Source organism: Pezoporus flaviventris, unplaced genomic scaffold (assembly GCF_033815535.1).
Source record: "Pezoporus flaviventris isolate CSIRO_AGI_PZ_B2104156 unplaced genomic scaffold, CSIRO_AGI_Pfla_v1 ptg000047l, whole genome shotgun sequence".
In the NCBI taxonomy this organism is placed as follows: domain Eukaryota; kingdom Metazoa; phylum Chordata; class Aves; order Psittaciformes; family Psittacidae; genus Pezoporus; species Pezoporus flaviventris.
In genome coordinates, this window is record NW_026892595.1 from 1,671,432 (window position 1) to 1,695,207 (window position 23,776).

General features: G+C 38.2%; 1 protein-coding gene across 3 annotated transcripts in view; it reads right to left on the minus strand.

Moving 5' to 3' along the window:
* The window catches only part of PTPRN2 (protein tyrosine phosphatase receptor type N2), a 655,793-nt gene extending 632,299 nt beyond the window's left edge, over nt 1-23,494 (minus strand). For 2 of the 3 annotated variants that reach the window (XM_061468000.1, XM_061468001.1), the window contains exon 1: nt 23,201-23,494. In XM_061468000.1, coding sequence (XP_061323984.1) covers nt 23,201-23,318 — 118 coding nt within the window. In that variant the 5' untranslated portion in view covers nt 23,319-23,494. The remainder of the gene's footprint in view (nt 1-23,200) is intronic. The other variant, XM_061467999.1, reaches the window with a different exon arrangement.
* Nucleotides 23,495-23,776: the final 282 nt, after the last annotated feature.

Here is a 23,776-nt window from a genome sequence, read left to right on the forward strand (position 1 = left end):
TACTAGCTGAAATAAAAACTCCTTCCCAGAAACAAGAGAGTTGTTTGACCCAGCATAACAGAGGTAGGTCAATATTTATATGACAAACTGGACCATCACCAATAGCTATACTGTATGTCACCAGAAATTTAATAGCATTCTCTATGGCTCTTGTCATGCACTTATAGATATCAACTAGCAGCCTTCTTCAGTGATCATTGAATATATTCTCTTTGCTGTCTAAATATTCTATCTAAACACTTTCTGGCTTGCTTTCAACGTTCTTGTCATTTAGCAAGCAAAACAGCTGTGACACTTCTTGCCAGTATCTCAGACAAGCTGAAGAAGCCATACATTAAGGTGTTCAGTCTATAAGGACACACCTTTCTTCAGGAAAAGTACTAGAACAGCCCACTATTTTGAAGTACCACTTAACTATCACAGTTGTTTCTTCATAATTTTGAAAGGGCAGAAATATTTTAGTAGCTTCATTACTTCAACAGCTAGAAAAAAAATTGTAACATTTCAATAGGTAGGAAAAAATAGTGCAAGAGCACAGAAGAAAACAAACCTCTGCAGCATCAAAAATAGTTGTTCTTGTCTTGCTTTTTCACAAATGCCTGTTCTTGTCTTGCTTTTTCACAAATACCTGCTGGATATTTTGCCATGAAAAAATCATTCACGTTTTCACTGTGAAAGCCAGTAATTTACCTGCTTATTGACATTTTCAGTTCCACAAATTCCTGCACTGTAAAATGGAAGCAAAATATGGTGAAATTATTTTATATTGCTAGTTTTATTATGCAAACCACAATTGCTCCTGCTGTCAAGAAAAGTTTAGTGCTACTGCAAAGCATTTAATCTACTCTTGCAAAACATGACATGAGCTGCATATGAATTAGACCACGCCTCCTAATGACTCATATCCCATTTGTCTTGATAGAGCAGATACTTTCAAGAAAAATGTCTTTAAAAACACACTCTTCTTTTTCAGGTACAGTTCTGTTGTTACACATAAGATTCTAATTCAAGCAAACTAAGGGCAAGTAGGATTCTCTCATGTTCTTATGGTCACAGCTATTTTTTTTTATTTTTTTTTTTACTATTGCTGTATTGTCTAACAGTTCTTTTCCCTGTAATTTGCATGAGACTTAAACACAACAGGAGGGTGAGCCATGAGAAGCCTTTCCTGAGAAAAAGAGCATTCTAATGTCTAATCATAAGAAATAGTGAAGGGGTAATGGACAAACTAGTGTCTGAAGAGACTTTCTGTTCATTTGTGAAAGATGACCATATTTCAGCCTCTGCTTGTTCCCTAAAAATATCCGCAGCAGTTGCAGAATGCTTAAAAGGCAGCAGCTCAAATACGATTCTCTGTGTGTTGCATGCGGAACACCTGCTGGCTTCCTTTTCTTTTGATGTAGATTTTGGCAATAAATAAGAAGACTAAAAAGTCTATATGAGCCAGTGATACATTGCCACAGGGGCGTGATCCTGTACTGACCCGAAGTCACAGGACTCATTCTATTTCTCCAGTGAGAAACACACCAAAAAAAGCTGCAGAAGGCAGCACAGAAAACTGCACTGCAGCAAAATACCAGGCCAAAAAGAAAAATGATCCTTTTTCCGTCAAAAGAATGAAAATTCATTCAGTGCTTTGGGGTCAAAAGCTATTATTGCTATACTTTGAATTCATATTTGTCAGATTTTTCCATGTGAAACTTCATTCCCAGTTACTATAAAATTAGCCAGTTCTATTCGGATAACTGCAAACTGCAAACACAGAAGAGGGCACTAAACAGACAAGTGCACGAGAGTGGCTCTAACACTTTCTAATACTGGAAGAGAATCACAACAGAAAATTCTTCAGAAGAATTCACTTGTCAGTAATGCAGTATTTAAGAAAGCAACCAACTTGATTTCAGTATTAGTAACATATACATATGTACATACACACACATAAATGGAAAATAGTTACATGTTGAGGATTTCACTGTCTATCCCAAAATGACTTAGACTGAGCACTACAAGTGTCATGACTGCTACAATGTGATGCTCATTTTTTCTGGTTTTCAATATAAACCAGCTAGATGCTCAGTTCTATCTCCATAAAATCATTTTACCCTGAAATAGGTACTACCATTCACATTGCACAAACAGTACAGGAACAGTGAAGAAGGAAAAATCTATACAGAATACGTTTCATAGTAAGGTAATGCACTCTGACATAAAAGATCCACAGAAGCATGACTGATTTCAAGGTGACAAAAGACCAAGGTGAGTGCATTCTGCATTAAAAATATCAGAGAATGTCATGAAGTATTACCAGGTGGTCACTGCCATCAGTCCACAATTCCTGTTCAAGTAAAAGCATTGCATCATATGCCCCATTGGAATCAGTTCAATGGTTTATCATCCCACTAATTAAAAAATACTCATCTTTTAGCATGACTTTATTCAGCTTCAGGTTTAATTTACCAACAACTTATTATGGCTTTTTTCTTGACAAATTTAACAACTTCCTTCCTTTACCAGAACTCCAAAGTCATCATCAAGGAAACACTCCAAATTTACCTCACTCCAAACCTTCATGTTTCACTCTACTTCTTGCACAAGTATAGCAAGAACTTCTATCGCACTAGATCTTATAAATAGATTCGGGTCATAGTAGTATGTAGAATTAAAAAAAAAATATAAAATACCAGGAATATTAACAGCAAGTAGTCTGCTGCAGATGAGAGAAACTATAGAATATAAACAGAAAAAAAAATATTTTCATTTTAATTTACTTAAGCCACCAACACACCCACAAACTGACTCAGATAACAGTTTTCCTCAGGCCTCTCATTCATTTTGCATAAAATGCTACATTTAGAAAAGATACATTATCTCCAATCATTTAGAAAAGAGAAGTTATTTCCAAATGTCAATAAAATTATTACCATCTTCAAATGTGAACTCCATCCTATTTTATGGAGAATTTCATAGCATTATGTGATTTTGGACTGCTGTCATGTCCAACTCTTTTCCAGTGCATGTAAGTGACATGACTAGCATGGAACTTTTGGAAATAGTTTTCTTTCTATGTCTTTGTGTATTTCTCCCAGTCTTGCTTGTTCAGTTCCAGTGGTATTCATTTTGGAGGAGGGTTGCTTATTTTTCTTTTACAAATTATGGGTATATGTACTGTGTGTCTGTACTAACAGACTGAATGTAAAAGAGTTCATCCTACATAATGAGTGTATGTAACAACAGCTTTTAGACAGTTCTCAGTTTTGCCTCAGTTTTTTTGTATAAGTCTCAAACTACTCAAAGACCCCCTCCATTGGGCAGACAACATTTGTCTTTGGGAAAGAGGGTTTTTATCAGCAGTCCTCATCCTACACCTCTGGTGGAATCCTTAGATATCTTGGACTAATAAGAAGATCAGGAATCTGGCTAGTGAGTTTCTTGTAAACAAGGATATAGGCTTTGAGCTTGATATGTAGGAGACTAGGGTTCAGAGCAGAAAAATAGCTCGAGTGTACTTACCTCTGACTGTGTTGCTGAATACATACAGTGCTATGTTCTGTATTACCTACTCTCCATTAAGAAACAGTAACTTTAAACTACAGTGTATAACCCCACTGAAATCCAGATGAGAGGCAACGGAAGTGTGTAAAATCCAGGTCTGGTCACCACGTACCAGCATGAGTCATAGTACTTTAGCCAGCTAGACATGGTAAACAGGAATGCTTAGAAACAGTACTGTGTAAAAACATCAGGGAGCTCAAAATCATTCTTGAACTTCAAATATTTAATTCTTTGCTATTTTTCACCTACAACAAGAAACAGGCATCTGTTGCTGAAACTCCAGGGAGCGTATCTTTCAAATAAATTCTAAAAGTGCACCTAAGAGCACTGGAAAATGGCACATGGGAAACAGATAGGGGCACTGGTAGAATTCATTGTTTTCTTGAACTGAATATTTTCCTTTTTCAATGCCGTATTCTGGAGGTTAACCAACCATATGTAAACTATGAGGTCTATGCATTTTATCAAGAAAGGACGGGATTTTCTCCTGCCTTTGGAAAACCTGAATCATTACAAATTCTTCATTTGACAAAAAAAAGGGCTATGTAAAATGAAGTGTTCCCTCCAGAACCATGTAGTTTCTCTGCTCTTCTGTACTTTGCTTTCACAAAAGGTACCACTACAAGCGTATCTTATGTGACAAGATCTTATTTAGACAACAAAATCAATACATCAGGTGATGCAAGGATTGCTCTAATGTCTGACAGTATTATTTCACATTTCTCTTGTGTAATGAATAGGGACACAAAGTTTAACAATTATTGATATAGTATAATCACCTATCTACGTATTTTAGGAAAAAGCTTAGGATCTTGAAGTCTAAAAAGAAGCACTCTTCCCCATTAACTGTTAGATATGGGCACAGATTAAAGAGAAAATCATCTTGCAGAAACTTGCTTTCCATAAATAAATAGCTTTGTATACAGAAATCAAGAACCGCAGAAATCTTGATTGTAGCAAAATATGTTAATGTATACTACTAAAAAATAAAGTGTAAGGTCAAAGAAACCATATCTCTAATGCTCTTACATCACCATGTTCATTCAAGAATTTTTAAAATTAGTATAAATATCTCATTTAAATTGCACCAACACCAGAGCTGTCACCACAGTTGTCTACTTGGTATGCAAACACTATCCACATTTACTGCTCAAAAAAAAGAGAGAAACGTCATGTTTTACTTAATGTCATGTAGCAGGAAACAGAAATCAAATCCTGTTCTATGACCACTTGACATTCAAAGCCCTTCAGAATCCACTTCCCAATATTTTTCTCCTCTCTTGTCACTCCCTCCTCTTTCAACACACAAATCACTCAAGTCCTCTAACTTCTTGTATTCTTGTTCACTGTTTCCTTTCATGCTGCTAATACATTTGAAGTTCCCTTTCTGAACCAAGGTACAGCTTCTCTTTTATTTACTAATGCTTATCTTAAAACACATTCCTTCGTGACTGTCATGTGCTATCACAGATGTCCCTGTGTGTAACCAGTTCTCAGTCTGGAGACAGCTTTTCAGCCTCTCTAACCTAGTGCAATTGGGTTGCCAGCACCCAGTAACTACATATTGCTCTTACTCCAGTGAGTTAAAAACTTTTTCTTCTTACTACAGAAAAGCATTCACTGTCAAAATAAGTTAATATAAACAGCATATTGTTAACCATCTTTATATTACTATTCATTTATGCAACTTCTAAATCTTTGCATTTATTATATTGTCTACCTAATTCATCAAACCCTTCAGGCTGGAAATACATCTTTTCAGAGGTCTTTAAAGTTCCCTATGCACTGCATGGCAACATACAATAAATAAGTACTATACAGTTCATTAAATAAATTTGAAAAAAAAAAAAGCAGCATTTCTATATATAAAGTAATCAATAAAAGATTTAAAGACAAAGTTTGTTTTCTAATAAACACAGATGAAAGAAAAATCACAAAAAAGTATCTTTGCACTTTTCATAGTATCAAAGCAAGTTAGTACTATGAGAAAATAAAGACTGACAAATATGCTCCCTTTCTGGCAGTGCTGAAGGCCATGTTGGATGGGGCTTTGAGCAACCTGGTTTAGTGGAAGGTTTCCCTGCCCATGGCAGGGGGGCTGGAACTAGACGAGCTATAAGGTCCCTTCCAACCCAAACCATTCTATGATTCTATGATATACCTCATTGCTGTAGAGCTAAAATGTACTTCAAGAGAAGGAAGACCGTGCTACAGAGTTCCTATTACTATGGTTCTCTTAAATTTTAAAAACTGCAAGGGAATATATTTGCCTTTTATGTGATATATTTTTTAGGTGCAACAAAGGCAATGCTAAAGATAATAAACTTCAGCATTAAAAAGTACTCTTAAAAGGCTGGAACCTATCCCATTGAAAGATGAGATGTAGATCTTAATTTTAAAAAGTTCATGGAACTATATTAGAAAGTTTAGATGACAGGAGTTTATACTCCTCTACACTTCTCCGTTTATAATACAGCCTCTGTTCACAGGATGCTGCTTTTGCAGTTGATGGAAATCTAGTCAGTTTAGCCAAATGTTCCCGGAGAACCATTCATCTCATCCTGAAGCAGACATGTAAAATAGGTGAGATCAATTATGTCCTATAAGTACCTTTCTCTCTTCAATGACTATAAATGGGCCACAGAGTGACTGAGTCAGCTACATGCATTTGAAGTGAGATGAGTCCCAAACCCCACAAAATACTATTCTGCAGAGGTTTTCTCAGTGAAATAATGTTGAAATGTTTTTTACCAAAAGATATTTAAACAAAAGTAAATAGCAACAGAATTTTATCTAATACAGTCTAATTTCTAAGAAAGTACTAAATTGCTAAGGCTGAAAAAGAATTTGTTTGCATGCTATTATTTATCATAATGTTTGTCAATAGGCATAACTTCCAGTCTGCCCAGGATTAGGAAAATATTGGAAAATTGAGCAGAACCCGTTTTTGCTGTGATTCCCTCTAGAGGACTGATATCTACACATTTTGTGGTATTTTGATAAAGCTGCTGCTTTTGAAAGTACATAAAACCACACCAATTTTATTGAAACCCACATACTCTTTGAAGACAGTTGGAAAACAGGCTTTTTTCCTGCTATGGTAAAAACAGACCAGGCAGCTGATACTTCAAGAAGTAAAAGCATAGAAATTTCACTTCCATGACAATTCCACTCACATTCTCCTCTTACCTAAGCAGAATTAAAAGATTGTGGTATTTTGCTTCTTTAAAACAAAACCCACTAACTTCTCTGAACATTCTGATCCTCATATAAACTAAAGCTGTTTGAAGACTATCAACAGGTCTTTCCACTTAAAATGCAGTTTTCAGAAAAATCAAGGTTCTACGGGACACTTCTAATGAAAAGCTTCACTGGAGAAACTTAAAAGAAATATTTCAGGTAACTGAATCAAAATATTTAATTTGGGGTCAATTTAAGACTACAACTGAGCCATACATGATCAGTGGGACTTTCATTTCAGGTGTTTCAAATCTCCCTTCTTAACTGCATCAATGCCTCATGGTTAAGTTGAACAAAGAATCCTGACCCAAGGACAAGACTGGGCCTCTATTGCAGAGCAGTAGCTTAGCAATTTCCCCCTTGGCATTATGGGCATACTAGGATCTGAAGATACAGTTTCTAGCACCAGGAGTGGGAAAACCTTCTCTCTGCCCTTAGGCTGACAAACCTGGCATTTTGGCCTGACAAAGTTCAGTGTTACCTTTAAAAATATTATTTAATGTTTCAGAATTTTGCCTGTTCAAAAAATAAACTTTTTTAAAATATCCTATTCCATTAAAACATCCTCATTCTTCAATTTTGTCTTGATACGGAGCAAAAAACAAATGCTGAAACATGAGAAGCTCCCATAAGAAAAAAACTGCAAATGTTGAACAGATAAAATTAAAACCTCTTCAAGGAACACCCTCTGCTGCAACTAAGGTGTAAAAGAGGAAAAAAGAAAACTATGGAGGCAGAACCATCCCAAAATACCATTTATTTCTTTGTTCTGTTGGCTTCTGTAAAACATAACTTCAGTATCTGTACTGCACTTAAGAGTTTTAATCCAGTGATCACACAAAGCTAACAGCTCAAGAAGGCAAAAATAGCAGATATATGGTATCTAATAGCATACCACAGTTGGGAGCAATCTGAGATTTCTTGCTCTTCAAGCAAAAGCTCGCAATAATTGTTCAAATCACCTACATACAACAGCCAAAATGAGAAAAACAGCCACTTTCTGTCACTGTAGTAATTTTTGGTGAACAGCTAAATGTACTTTTTCTCTTGCATCATCCTTATTTTAAAGAAAGTGATAAGTACGTATCTAAATGCTTATTTTAGAAGAACAAACATGTTCTGATAGAAGATTCAAGGAACTGTTTTGTTTTCAACTGCATATCCCGATAAATAGGACTATTAAAAGGAACAAAGATGTTTCATTTTCATTAAAATGTCTCACCTTCTTCCTTTAAAAAGGCCTTCAAAAGTTATACTTCTTTAAACTGTGTGACTTAGAGGTTACAAAATATTAATGGCTCTTCCTGGAGCTGTACTGCCTTTCTCATCAATATTATCATCTTTTGTTTGCTTGTCTAGCACCTGACTATTTTAAGACTTCGTTCATTTGTGAAGGTAAACAAAGGCAAGGGAAAAATGGGTTCAGCTGAGGTTACAATATCCATCTATCTGGTATAAGAAAATGATATATCAGTAAAAATATACATCTACTGTACCTCTTCCTACTTTATTCAATCCCATATTTTCTAAGTGCACTATGGAGCTATTTTGTCTTTAAATTCTTACAATTAATTCTTACAATTTAATCTTCCCTCTCACACAGATGTCACGCAATGGTGCAGTTTTATTATTTCACACCCATTTGAGGAAAAAAAAAAATCTATTTTCTTCTGTTCTTTATGTGCAAAATACAGTACCCCAGATTAGTAGCTCACAAATTCTCATAAACTGAATAGGAATGGATATCACCAGCACTCAAGTCAAACCTCCACATTACACAAGTGTTGCAGAAAACATAAATCCTATGAAGGACACACATCCTTCTAGAACAGTGCTACCATACAGGACTGCTACGCAGTCTTAAATTGCTGCCTTTTGCAGCAGGGAGCAGGTGAAGTTATAGTATTGATTAGGTGGGAAGAATCCAGCTCAACAACCCGTATTACTTGAAACGTGCTTTCTGTCTTGATGTAATGTCTTTCCATTCACACTTTCTCTTCTGTACTGAAATCTGAAGCACAATGCAAAGGCACAAGTCTTTTCTGCTACCAGAGCTAGTTATAGACTTTCCATAGCTATGGAAACCCAGCAGGAGTACTTTAATATAGACTAGAGACTTCTGGCCAGAACACAGTTCCAAAAAAAAAAAAAAGCCCAACATTTAACCTAGTGTACTTTATTCCCATGCTTGGCAGGAAAAACTCAGCACTGTATTAGCAGGTTTCTAGCAAAAAATCCACTCCATTTTGTTTCTTATAAAATCTTAGTTACTTGGGACCTAATGAGCAAATACTAACAGAAGTTTTGATTCACAAATACTGTGACTATACTTTGTGTATATCTGCTCCTACAATATTTGTTCACTTCAGAATTGTTCTATCATTAGTCAGAATACCCCCAGGACTGCAAGTCTCTTGTCTCCATCAGTCCATTGAGAAACACAGGCATTATGTGGGGGACCCTCTTTGAGCTTACTCGCTTTTGCTCTAGTCAAAAGTTTCTTAGGAGCAAACCATAAACATACATACACATACCATAGAGATTAGACCAAAAGCTGTCTCTTGCAGTGAACAGTAGCAGTTGCCAATGAAAAGAGGGCAAGAAAGGGGCAATACACCATGACATACACCTTTGCATGACCTTCCTATTTGCCAGCTACCCTCCACTGTTGGACAATCCTCCAATCCATGAGGCCTCACACCAGTCTAGAGAGTGGATCCACCCATAGAGATGCATCCCTCAGCAGATGCACAGATAAAGGGAATCATCGCTCCATTACTAATTTAAAGCCTTATATAATGGAATAGCAAAACATTACTGCAGGTAAGACTCTTAAAACCAAAATTCACTGAAACCATCCTTTTGATCTTTGTACAACTTGACTATTACTTGATAATTAATTCCACAAGTACCATATAGGACTGAAAAAAATCTTACGGTGAAATCTGGAAAAGATTCAATCATTAAGGATGATAAAGCTTTTTAATTTAATCCGAAAAATATTACTTCACTGTTGCTACAGTAACATCTTCTTAGTAAGCCCTTTAAAGTTAAACACTGTCTTGAGAGAGTTTTAGGTCAAGTTAAAAAACAGAGACAAGCTCTTCAGAGGAGTAAATTTTATATTCAGCATGAGCAAGAATGAAAGAGAAAAGGTGAACTCAAGTTTTTAGCTATTTCCATAACAGCTTCTCACTTGCTGTGGTCTGTCCCACTTTCTTTCCTCTTAGCCACCCAGTAGTCTCTCTTCTGAGGAGAGAATTCTCAGTTGCCTCTAAAGGAAAATTCCTAATAATTTTTTATCCTATAGCAACTTACCATCTTAATTTAAAAAGAAAATAAATAAATCTTAGATTTGCAAAAAGATATATTTGCAGATATAAGTTTGCACCTCCTGAGATGAGACCAAGAATAAAAAGCTATTTCCAATTTGTCACATATGGAGAGGATAGATAATATATGAACTGAGAAATTGCAGAGTGAATAAAAAAATCATTCATGAGGCACCTGGGGATTATAACAGGAATTTATATTTATTTACTCTATGATACCTATGATACAATGATTTGCACATAGTATCTGGTGTTCTCTAGATCAGAGAGAAGACCGTCTAGACATCAGGGTCATTCTTCTGGGGGAGAGTTTGCAATATGCATAATGGGGAACATCTATGGAAAAGGAAGAACAACCTCTTCAGTTTTCATGCAGTTGTAAAGCTTCGTTTAGTGGATTATGCGTTTAAACTTAAACAGGGGAAGTTCAGGACAGATATAAGGAAGAAGTTCTTTACTGTGGGGGTGGTAAGGCACCGGAATGGGTTGCCCAAAGAAGTGGCAAATGCTCCATCCCTGGCAGTGTTTAAGGTCAGGCTGGACAGAGTCTTGGGCAACATGGTCTAGTGTGAGGTGTCCTTGCCCATGGTAGGGGGTTGGAACTAGATGATCTTAAGGTCCCTTCCAACCCTAACTATTCTATAATTCTATAATTATTGGCACCAATCCAGTTTCAGAGAAATATTCACTTCATTTGCACCTTCTCAGATGCAGGTTTTTACAGTCCTTCCCAGATGTCACCAGATACATATTCACTGGAGGACAATGAAAACTAAAGCTTCTAACTCATGCAAAACTTGTATGCTGTATCAATTTTAACAAAGTAAATGAAACACAAAGTATTGTTATTGCAGAAGGTGCTTCAAATAGCTGATTCAAAATAATTTGATAAATTCCTATCTAGTTTCATTTTAAAAACCCTGTTCTAATTATCTTATTTGGAAATGCGAGAGATTCTTTAAGTAACCGTAAACATGTACACAGGTGACAGCACTATGCAGTTTGTTATTACATATTTTTCTAGTGTATCAAATGTTGATGACGCTAAAGTGCTCAATTACCAAAGAAATGAGTGACATAAAACCCCTGATTCTACAAAGACTCAAGGTACAATCAAAACGGCTGTGACCTATATTTTTTCCCCTGCTGAAAGCAAAAAGAGTTAACAGTTTACTAACTGACAACAGTACTTACCTATAGTTAGGCACATGATTAGGTATTTGCATTGGTAATTGGAACCAAAATTAAACAGACTTAATCATAGCTTTCAGGTAATAAACTATTATAGAAACAGTTCTCCTGTGACTTATGACGTGAAAAAAAGATCACCATAGTTCTTGACATATATTATTCACAAATGAAATGTGACTAAAAATAGGTTATGAATAAATGTAATGTAAAATACTGCAGAATACTTTTTAACTAGTGTTAAGAAACTAGAGAAATTAATTAGATTAATGAAGTTAATCTATTTCCAACAGAGCTGCCAGTTCACTGATTTTTTTACTTACAGACTAGCAAAAAGAAAACTGTATACTGACTCCAACATAATAGTAAACTAACTTCCAGCTTGCCACATTTAAAGGTCATTTATTCCTGACACACTCTAATCCCCTTTTTTCTGTTTTTGTGTTTGTCATCATATCTGACCTCTATCAGCATTTATTGATTTCATTTATACACACTTGTATAATTAATTTCTGAAACTTTACAAGAAAGTCGTGTATTTTATCTAACATTTATCCAGGAAGTGCCATATCTGCATTCTATAAATTGTTTGGTTTTTTGGTTTCTTTTACAAACTGGTATTTAGTTGACATCTTCACAACTTGGAAGGACTTTCCAAAGGTAACACGGCAATGGTGAAGCTGGTCAGAGGTCCATTAGCATAGCTGACAAAAGCTGAAGAGTCTGGAAGGTGGAAAAAAATGCCAGGTATGAACGATTCTTCACTCAGCAGAAACCACAGTAGAAAGGTATATTCCTAACCTCAAGTCAGTAACCATTTTGGAGGAAGAAAGCTGACCAAAAATAATATGTGTCTGGGAAATTTCAATAAACATTCTGATAATTAGGTTAATCTTACAGTCTGGTGAAGAAAAAAACAGTATTACAGGTGTAAGAATGTTACGTGAACCTTTCTGCATCTATTTCTTTGTATAATAGTTGTTTTACTGAACTCAACATACAGTAGAATACTCGCTTTCTTTTCATTTGTACATAAAAGTTGTCCAGCACCAAGGAGTAACAACTTTGGTGTGGCTGGCAAACTACAGAACACTAGGCCCTCTGTTTTCCAGCGAGCGACAACCCCAAATAAAGTAACACACCCAACACTCACACCTTGTTCTACAGGATGAGCGTTACAAAATGATAAACCACCAAACTCCGCCCTTTGGCAAAAAGAATTCTCTCAACTGAGAAGAGGTAAGCAGAGTATCTTTGTCAAATAGCAGGAAAACATGGACGCTCCCAAGCAAGGTTGTCTTCCAGACTGCAACAGAGATAATGGAAAATTGACTAGAAAAAAAAAAAAAGATCAAGTATTTATTCTCCAATACTGTCTTAAATAGAGCTAGCCACACTGTATGAAACCAAGTCTAAGCAAGCCCTATTCAAATATTTGATGCCTTAAATCCCCTCAAATCCAGGAGCCCTGGACTAGTATCAGTGACATCAGAAGCAACTGAACCTGCAACTGTTCTTATTTACACCAGACGCAAATGCAGCTCAGAAAAACTGGTGAAGCTATTAATGAAAGGTTGTATTTTATATACTTTTGTTGATAGCAGAGTCTCCTTGTGCAGTGCTGAACTTTCACCTAAAAGCAAGTCGGTGTTATTCTGATAATGGATGGCCAAAAACAAAGGTAATGAATGACAGGAAGCTCACCCTGTTAAAAAGGTGTTAGGTTTCCAAACATATGTACACCCAAATTCAGATTTTGTCAGCTTACCGTGGAGGCTTAGGTGAGGCTCATCCCCCCTTCACATGCACTACTATTTAATTTAGTCTCTCTTGTATGAACTGCAAGTTAAGAGAAAGAAGCACAGCCATACCCCTTGTAACAACCTGTTTAGCCACCCCACCACTTGGGTAGCTGATCATTTCAGAGCTCTTCCCTATCTGCTAAACTATGAAAATAGTTCCATAATCTGAAGATGACAAAGTATTGTTCTAAAACTCTCTCAAGTAATTCTTCAATTAAGAAAGTTTGACAACTGGGTGTGATCAGCCCCTTCATTCAAGCTGAATCAGATCCTTCATAAGAGCTGTGTGTTCTGCTTTCCAAAAGCCATTTGACAGCTGTTTATTCTCAAGCCTGTGTGGTGTGTCCATTTCCTCCCTGCTTCTCAGTTATTTACTTTCAGATTGTAAACTCATTAGAGCAGGTGTTACTCAGAGAAACAAAAGAAAATGGAGAGAAAAGAAAAAAAATAAGCCCTTAACTGTAGATCTATGTCTTCTTGAGGGGCATAAATCCAAATACATATAGTACTATAACAACGTTCCCAATCTGCTTTTAAAATGCTATTTAATTACAGCATTATAAATTTTATACTGTCTAAAAGTGTGAGCAATTGCAGCTTTTAAGATGGAAATTCACCACAGAGAATCACTTAACTTTGTTTTTTCCTTCAAAAATTTCTGGTTTCATTATTGCTATGTTTATTTTGAATAGGCAGATTTTATAGCTGCCCTTTGGCACTGGAAATCATCCCCTGCTTGTAATGTATGTTGGTGAACTGCAATTATAACCTGATATAGTTAACCAAAATAAACCTCCAGATAGGTAGTACTAACAACAATATTTTAACAACTTTGAAATTTCACTTCATAATTGAGGAAAAGCAAAATTGCCAAATCTGACCCCAGATTTCAAGGGTAAAAAAAAATCCAAAACCTTCAGACATTTCTTAAATGCAGATCAAGCAGAAAGCAAAAATTTAAAATTAATACCCTATACCAAAGAATTTCTGGTTTTTTTTTGGGGGGGGGGAATGGGGGTGGGGGTATCTCTGTCAGCCGTGTCACTAACTCCAAGGTCTGTTCACCTAACTAAATACTGATGATATTTACCTTGATATCTTGTATTCATTAATATCCAGGCATTTCTAGAAATTCATGACAGGTGTATAATTCCCACATATCTCTTTTCCTCTCCATTTTTAGTTCTTTCAGGATGTAAGTAAGAAGTGGGATAGTCACTGGTGACTACAGCCTTCTCCAACAAATGGAAGGAGTTGTTATAATCCACAGGGTGATACCATGAAAGTAAGAAACTGTTTAGCTGAGAAGCTGGGATGAAGTGAGACAGGTCGCAGAAGTTTGATACAATATTTTGCTAGTGTAAGTAAGGCATTGCACTGACTACATACTGAGAATGCTGAGATGTACTACAATCTAGAAAAGGAAGGGAGATTTTATGAGTAATTGCTCAATGAAGATATTTCATAGCTAACATCATATCAGATATTAAATAAACCCAGAACATAAACAGCAAGTATATACAGTATTCCATATTATAACAAATCATTTTGCCAAGAGAAATACAGCATAATGTATACATTCTTTAAAAAACAGAAGACTTCACATTCTTTGGTTGTGACATATCTGAATTAATCAAAGGTTATAATCTTTGATGCCATATTTTTAATTCAACACTGAAGAGTAAATAGAATTTAATCTCTAACTTACAAAGCAATTCTGTAAGAGAGGCCAGGTTAATAACAGACTATCTTTTTTAAGGACACAAGTCAAAGTTTCACACCATTGAGAGCTCAGGGGCAATTGTGGTATGAACTAATCCTATGCCCAAACCCATCTCCCTGTTCCATTTCACGGATACCAGCAAATAACAGCATTGGTTTCACTGCTTGTGAGCAAGGCTGTGATTGAGATTCCTTTCTTTTTATTTGTTGTTGTTTCAGCCAAATCAATACCCTTTACAGAGACAAGATCAAGCAGTCACTGGCAAGGATACCATAAATGTTTGTTATTGCCAAACATTCTGTACTGCAAAGCTGCAGCCGGATAATAGTTGAAAAAACACAGGCAATTCCTTAACACACAAACTCTTCCTCAGGCCTGAAGATGAGGCATGGCCTTCTGTTGTCTGAAACAACCGCTCGGAGTCCAAGTGAATTGAATTAACCAGCTAAAAAAAGTTCTAGAGAAAAGGTAGCCTTCCTGGTGCAGAGCAGAATATTAACAAGAGACGTTATAATATCTTTAGTCCTTTTAGGACACCAACAGATAGACAGGTAATTATCTCCTGCAGAATAATAAGAGCAGAAGATTTCTGTGTGCCTGAAATAAAAACTATCTATCAGTTTTTCATCATCCAAGATCGACTTTCATTAAGACATTTTGTAGAATTTCTTGAACTTCAGACTTGAAAGATCAAATATTAATGGGTGGGGAGGTGAATGTAAAAATGGGGATTTTTGTATCCAGGTATTTCCTGGCTTTTGTTGAACTTTGTGAGTTTATTACAGTATGTACTGCATGTTTGGTCTCAGTTCCATTATTTTCTATGAGAACATCTGGAAGTATATTACATTTTGAGAGACACATGTATCTCTGTGCATTACTTTGTACTTGTTGGCTATGATTTCAAGCTTATGTAACTGTCATTGCATACTGTTAAACTGCAACTGAAAGAAAAGACCTTACACCCACTACAACCAGCTGTACTTCCCACAAAACTTCTAGTTACTGGCTTTTACAACTTAAAATAGCTTGTTTTATCAATGTATTAGTTTGAAGCAAAATAGGTATGCAACCTTAAGCGCTAATTCTCTGTTCAGAGAGACTGTGCATCAACAAACCATGTTCAGTATTTAAGTATGTTTCACTGAAAGAAACTATAGGAGAAAACACAGTAAGGCGCAGTAATTTACTAAGCTACTTTACTTCTCATGAAATTCCTTCCCAAAAGGAATAAATTCTATAAAGTTAAACCCCTCTAATCTTTTCAGAAAAAAAGTTTCTGAATTTTTTATGAGCACAAGTGTCCTGAATGGCACAGTGTTACTGGGAATGCTATAATGTATTGACACTATGAAATGGTTGAGATCAAAATAGAGCCCTTCCACTCCCCTCACAAGTAAGGCCCTAAAACACACGCAAGAAAACTCAGTAATCCTATGTACACATCAACATCCATGCCCTTCATGCTTTCTCTTGACTGTCCAAAACCAGTAAGCCTCCATGGTTCCTTTCTTTCGCTGTCCAGTATCAGACACCCCTGCCATTTGTCTTAGCTTACCTGAAGCTTTTTAATTTCACTTGTTTATTCCATTACGCTCGCTTCTCCTCTTTCTCATTCAGAGGTCACCTTCATTTGTTTGCAATTATCAGAGGGTGATTTTCTGAGAGACATTTTTTGCCAGCACTACTAATACCCTTCACCCACCTCACTTGTTTCATTCCCAGTTCCTCATGTGACAAAACTGCCTGACTACTCACAGGACCTTCCTAAACAGTTTTCTTGCAAGACCTATATATCTCAAAGTCATGCTTGCGGTTTTTGAAGTAATGTAATAGGTGACCCTCAACCGACCTAACTTTAGTTTAAGCTACTACATTAGTCTCACCTCAGTGGGGAGAAACAGGTCTTCATCACTCTTCAGATGTGCTAAACTCTCCCGAGATTTAACCTGAGCATTTGATTTTTGAATAGCTAATTTGCAGTACCTACCCCTTAGATATTTACAGTCAGATACTCACCCTAGTCTGAGAAATGTATTAAGACAATACTAAGTGGACAGCAATAGCTGCATTCAGGGAGACATTTATCTGACCTATGTTAGATATGTACAGTTGGGTAAAATTAATTGAAATTTATAAACTAGACATAGGTTAAAAGCAGCCTAGAGTAATTAGCTCAAATAATTACATTTAGTTAGGTGAATCTGACCCCTTATATTAAGAGAAATAAATCCTTTCTATTCCCAGAGAAGGTTCTCATTACCTACACACATCTCCTGACTCCATTTTTGCCACAGCTTTGGACTAAACACATGAATTAATATTTCTATTTTGTGAATCCCTTTCTCTTCTTGCCACCTTGCCTCATTTTCTCATGTCACACACACAGGCCCACTGAACATCTCAGGTTTGCTGCTGCATTTGACTGTCTCTTCCATGAGAAAAAGTAACTCCATCCAATTTTAAGTTTACATCTTCACAGATTGTACACAGGTAAGTCATTGATCTCCGATCTCCAGTTCCAATAATTTTACTTCTTCTAAACATTTAATTCCTCATTCCCCTTTTAAGCATCCACATTCCCAACATGCCTCTATTCTTCTGCATCTGTTTCCCTGCAAACATCCTCTTTATCTGCATCTTCACCTTATTCTTCATTTGCAAACATAAAACTGTTTGACCAGCAACAACATGACTTACTGCCTTCCTAGATTTACTAATAACGACCATATGGAGCCTAACCAAATACACATACAGCTCAGCATAGTGTCTTTAACAGAGACTAGTAGTGGACTTTGCCTTTTGGATGCTCCCTCAGTTGCCAATTTTATCACCAAAACCAAATCAATATTTCCTCCAGTCTTTACTGAATGTGCTGCTAAATCTGCCTGTAAACACCAACACAGATTTTAGCAAGACATATACTGGCTTTGTAAGAATAATTTCAGAGAATTTATCTAAATTTTTGGCTACAGTGTAAGTGTAAATGACCTGAAAATACGTATCATTTTCAGGAATCTGGAATATATACTGCCCTTTGGCTTCCACAGGTGGTCTTATGGATTCGGAGACATGACCAATGGTAATCACTTATATATGAGCTTGTGTTCATATGCTCTCTCCAGCCAATGGAAATCTGAACGATGCAGGAGACTTCAACCCCCTGCTTATCAGTAAACTCCACTCCCCTCAAGGCCTGCAGTTGCTCTTTTCACACCACACTGATGTTTATAAGCACTGCCCATTTATCATTCCTGTGTCAACACTAACTACCCTTTGCTATTTTAGCAGACCTGCCCAAATTTTCCAGAATCTAGCAACTAGGAAAAAACCAACTTCCTCTCAGTAGGCTGATAGATGGCATGTTACAATGATGTTGCGGTACGATGAACTTTTGGGGATTGGTATTCCTTATTGGTAGAAAAAAAAAAAAAAAGAAAAAAATGAAGGAAGACAAGTAGAAATATCATTTTTCATCTCACCAAATGCAGAGAAATGTTGGCATAAACTCAGGTAGGAAGCAGAAATGAGCTTATATTACCAAAAACTTGTCTGCTTTCTCTCAATCAGTAAACCAAACTAAAAGAAAACTTTCTCCCTAGAGCAAACTCCTGTGAACAGCCTTTACAGCACCCTGCAATGACTTCCTTTTACTCATAGAGAAATAATTCCCTTCCTGTCCATTTGAAACTTTCAACAAAAACAAGTTAGGTCGTAAAAAGATACTGTAGAAGAGTCATAGCATGATGGCAAAAACATTAATACATATTCTTACATTTAATTCAGTGGAACTAACAGAGACATGCCTTGGTATCAAGCTACTTTCAAGTTGCTTTCTAACATAACTGATTACTCAAGAAATATTTCTAGAATAGACAAAAATACTTTTGATGAAGTGAAGCAGGCAGCTTCCTACACTGTATCCCTCATGTTCCAAACACACAGCACTGTCTTAATTAAATTATTTTGATGGTATTTTTATTTGCTAGCATTATATCATAAATCACACTCCATCATCAATAATTACATCAAATCAACACGATACCAAAATATCCAAGCGCTTATGAGAAGTTCCAAATTAATGTAACTGGAAAGTTGGGCAATTTTATCTACTGAACAGATGGTAACACTTTAATTCCCCTACTTTCTCAGTCAGTCTGCTACAAGCCTCAACCAGCATTATAATCCAAATGCTGCTGAAGTCAATGGGAAGGCTGACACTGCCTTGCGTGAACTTCAGCTGAGCTCAGAAATGCTGCAAGAATTAAAATTCAGTCCTCATAGATCTCCCAGATAGCTGACAATGATGGCTGAGAACAGTTATGTCGATTTTGTTATGGTAACATCCATCCAACAAGAACTAAAACAAGATATACTTTTCCTCTCTTTCCCATGAAACACCCACAGGCAAAAGCTCTTTGTCAGTACTTCCTTTGGGTTGTATTTGAAGCACGGACTGAAAAGGCAAAAAACAAGTATTTTTTCATCTGTCCTACACTTTATTTCATTCTCTTGTAAGTTAAGAATCCACACTAGAGAACTGCTTTCCACCAGTGGTAAGTGAAGACCCTGCCCTTGTAATTTCTGACTTCTGATCAAGCACTTCAAACTCCTAACCCATATCTAATAAAATATTTTTCAGCTGTTAAATATGCTTACCATACTTTGTGAAAGTCCTACAATTAACATGCAACATTTTTAAAAGTCTTTTCAGTAAAGATTCTACCAATTACATTCAAATCCTTGTGAAATGTAAGACAGTGTCGGAAGCCACAGCTACAAGTTTAGAAGAGTATGTCATGTTTATAAGCTGAAATGTGACCAACTTGTATTTTTGTTATTTAAAAACTAAATTCACATGCATTTGTCTTGGAAAGATTTTGCATATGGTAACTTGAATGCAACTTTGAAAGAACTTTTACATGGCATATGAAACAACTGTTTCCAGAAATTTCCACAGCATATTAATGCACTCATTTAAGAAGAAAACGCAGCCTGAAAAATAGAATTGCACACAGCACAAAAGATCAAATTATATTGCAAAATTATACTGGCATTCACTGAAGGTTACAAGCATCATTTTACACATTAGAGGTCAAAATGAAGGCACTGCAGCAAGCACACACTGTTTTCTGACACATCTGAGGGTAACTTCTGTAAAGTATTAGTAGCCTAGGAGTAATGAAACAATGTTGTTAGAAATGTTCACAGTTTACTCTGTTCCCAAGTTCTCTATCCAGCCTTTCTGATATGAAAATAAAATACCACTGCAATTTTCTGAATAGATTTGTCTACTTAAAAAGCTGTACACCTGCATGGAAGTACTTTAATTGTTAGAACCCCAAGTTTTGCTTAGTGCTTATTGGAGGACATTTTAACTGCTTCCACAAACTAATCATTTGCTGATAAGAAAATGTCTCATTAAAAAAAAAAAAAAAAAGGTCCATGCAACTATCGCTACAGAGCAAAATAACCTGTGGAATTTAGCAATATGATCAGGATACGCTGCTCACAGATGATTACTTTGGAATCTTTATGTAAACTTTAAAAGATGTTCCATAATCTTAAAAGGACTGTGTATTATAAACAAATAATTATTTAGCTTACAACATTCCCAGCTCCAGTGTTCAATCACAGAATAATGAACACACACTACTATGTAGTCAGCTGATTTTTTTCTGTGGAAGAGATAAGAATCTCTCTCCTAGGCTAAGCCTAGGCAAGAGATAGAGAGGGGAAGGACTATGCTTTTCCTCATTTGCTACTATTTCCTCTATAATGCTACTATAAATGTCAAGAAATGCAAGAATATTGTTGATAATATCATCTTATAAAAACACCTTCCCACAGGAAGAGTCTTCAAAGCCTCATGAATTATATGGGCAGAAACACAGCCAAATCTTTTATCTAAACTTCCAATTTCTTAAACAAGTTTGTAAGTATGTTATAACATAAATAGTTCACCATTTGGAGATGATTACTATATAGGAAAGCATAGACAGAAGTTGATCAAAAAAAGTGGAAAGGAATGAAACTGGATGTAAAAACATCCGTGAAATTGGAAAGGTCACAAACTACTTCTGCACCAGCTTTCAGGAAGTCTTTCCAAAACACTTAATAGAAACAAATTAATAAAAAACCTGTTTCTATAATTACATGGCTTTTAAGGCAGTTTCCAGCACATATTATAGAGGTTTCATAATGCATCTGTGTTCAATTTTCAATTAAAGAAGATGGCACTGTGCATAAGAATCCAAATTAGTATCATCCACCTATAACCACAAATAACCCCAAACCTTAGATACCCAGTAAAATTACAGTTGCAACTCTGTGCACTGTTATGGCTACAGATTGTAGTCTCAAATTGAACAGAATCTACTGTAATAAATAGTTTGAACTCAAGATTAATGAGATCTGAAACACTGGTCAATAAAAGAAATAAAAGAACTAAGGGAAGAGACAGCTAAATCTGTTTCACTTCCTGCAACGCAAACATTTTTCGCATATTGTCAAACACAATAAATCCTTTCCCATCTTTCACAGAGGTCCATGAGACGTAAGTTAATTCCCTATCCCAGGAAGAAGTAGAAAGGCTCAACTTCTTTAGCTGCTATTGAAATATCTCTGAATTATACCTCCCAGACCACTGGATTCCTTACGTAAAATCAAGCCTGCTCTTTTCCCATTCCCTTCCACACAGGGAAAGCCTTAACTGTCAGGCAGGCACCCCTGCCGATGCAGAAGCCCAGGGAAGCTACTGGGAAGTGACAAACACACAAACACTGTTTTGTAGCTACAACACGCTGAAAAATATTTCTGACCCAGCTTACGCTAGAGACAGAGAATCAAAATCTACTTTGAAAGCACGATGTACAGCCTATTGCATTATTAAAGGTAAAAATTACAGCTACTACTTTCAATATTTTTATGTATGCTTTCTCCACAGCAGATCTATAGCAACCAGGAGAGAGGAGAGAGGGATACATCCAGTCCACACCATTTCTCCTTAAAGCCTTTCATCACTACCCTCACTATAGCAAACATTTAATAGCTCATTTGTATTGCCACTTGATTGAAGCCTTATTAAAATCATGGTCAGCTGAGTTTAATTCCTCCTTAATAAACAAAATATACATGAGGAAGACTGCACTGGTACTTCTGTGGGAGACTTCCTTTGTTTCTTTATTTTATATTTCATCTTAGAAAAAGATTTCTTAGGGACAGCTGGTTTAGCTTTCACTCCCTGATGTCCATAACCACTTTAGGTAGGAATTAAAATGGGAAAAAATACAAAATACTCCAAGTTATGATCTGGGCTTAAAGCGCATTTTGGAAAGATACTGAGTGAAATGAAACTGACTGTATTAGTAGATATCAGTGGAGATAATTCTGGTGAGCAAACAGCCATGTGTGTCTCAGTGCAAGGAAAGGAACGCCAGAGAGACAGGCAGAGGAGAACAGCACTGATCTTAAACACAGAGTTTGTTTCAGGATCCCTTCATGTTGCCGTGGGCCATTTTAGCAGGTGAGGATGTTCAGTGCAGATGGCACCTCCTAAAGGAGGAAGGGGTTGGTCCGAGAATATCTCAACAGAAAGAGGCTGCTTAATGGTCTTTATGGACAGCACCAGGTTATCTGTAGACACTTCTAAAACAGGCTCAACCGGAAGCCAGTGCTGACTTCTGCCTCCAGCAGAACCAGTTACGGGTGGACACCAGCGAAGGCTGGGCTGCTCCTGGGGGGTTGTGGCCTGCGGATTTCCTCTGTTTTGAACTATTAAGGGAGCTTTCGTGGGCTGAATCCACTAAACCGGGAGGAGGGTCAAATACGTGCGGCTGGATGCGTTTTTTGGTGGTTCGGCAGCGGTGTACCTCGACTTTAAGATCCTCGTGATTGTCTCGGTGGAAGTTTTCAGCATGTGAGGACACTGGGTGCGACCAGTTCCTCAGAGGTGTCCCAGAGATCCCGCCGGGACACCCCGCTGGGGCAGCTGTTTACGGGACCAGCCTCGGGCTGACCTGGGATCGGCGGGGATAGGAGTGACCCACAAGGTGTGAGGGGCCGGGAGCCGGTAGCGAGGGGCCGGAGGACAGGGACCCTCAAGCGGGAGCCGCGCCATAAGGAGACGGAGGACGAGGCCCCTCAGTGGGATCTGTCAGGGACCGGAGAAGGGGGTCCCTTACAGACAGTCGGTCTTGAAGGATCGCAGGACGGGCCCCTCGCCCGCAGCTGTGCGGGCGCGGCCACCGGCGGCCTGTCGAGCCGCTTCTGAGGAAGCTCTCGGGCAGCAGCGGAGAGAGGGAGGGGTCGGCGCGGCCCCGCTCCCCGTCAGCCCCACGCCTCCCGCCCCTCGCCCCACTCACCGATCCGCGCCTCGGCGGCGGCTCCGGCGGAGGGCACTTGGGTGCGCGGGGCGGCGGCGAGGACCTGCAGCAGCGGCGGCAGCAGCAGCGGGAGGACGGAGCCGAGCGCCCCCATCATGCCTGGCCCATCGCAGGCGGCTATCCCGCTCCCCTGCCCGCCGCCGCCAGCCCTCACTCCATGCCGCCCGCCCGCCCTTTGCCTCCCGCAGCCGCTCCCTGGCTCCGGCAAGCAGCAGGCGCAGCAGATTCAACACCCAGGACAGCGACCAGCGCCGCCCGCCCGCCCCCTAGCCGGCCCCGCCCCGCCCCGGCCCGGCCCGGCCCGGCCCGCCCGGCAGGCGCGGAGGGGGGGGGCAACGAGATCACCCTCGGCGGCGCCGCCTCCCCGCACCGCGGTACCCGCCCGCCCGGCCGCAGCGGAGGGCTGTGCCCTCCCTACCGGGATCGCGGGGTAGCGACCCCCTCCCTCCGGCAGAGCGAGGGCAGGGGAGGACCGCGGCGCCGAAAGCTGCCGTCGGCCCCGAAGGAAGCTCCGCCTCAGGCGGCCCTGAGCCTCCGGGCAGTGCCGTGCGCCGC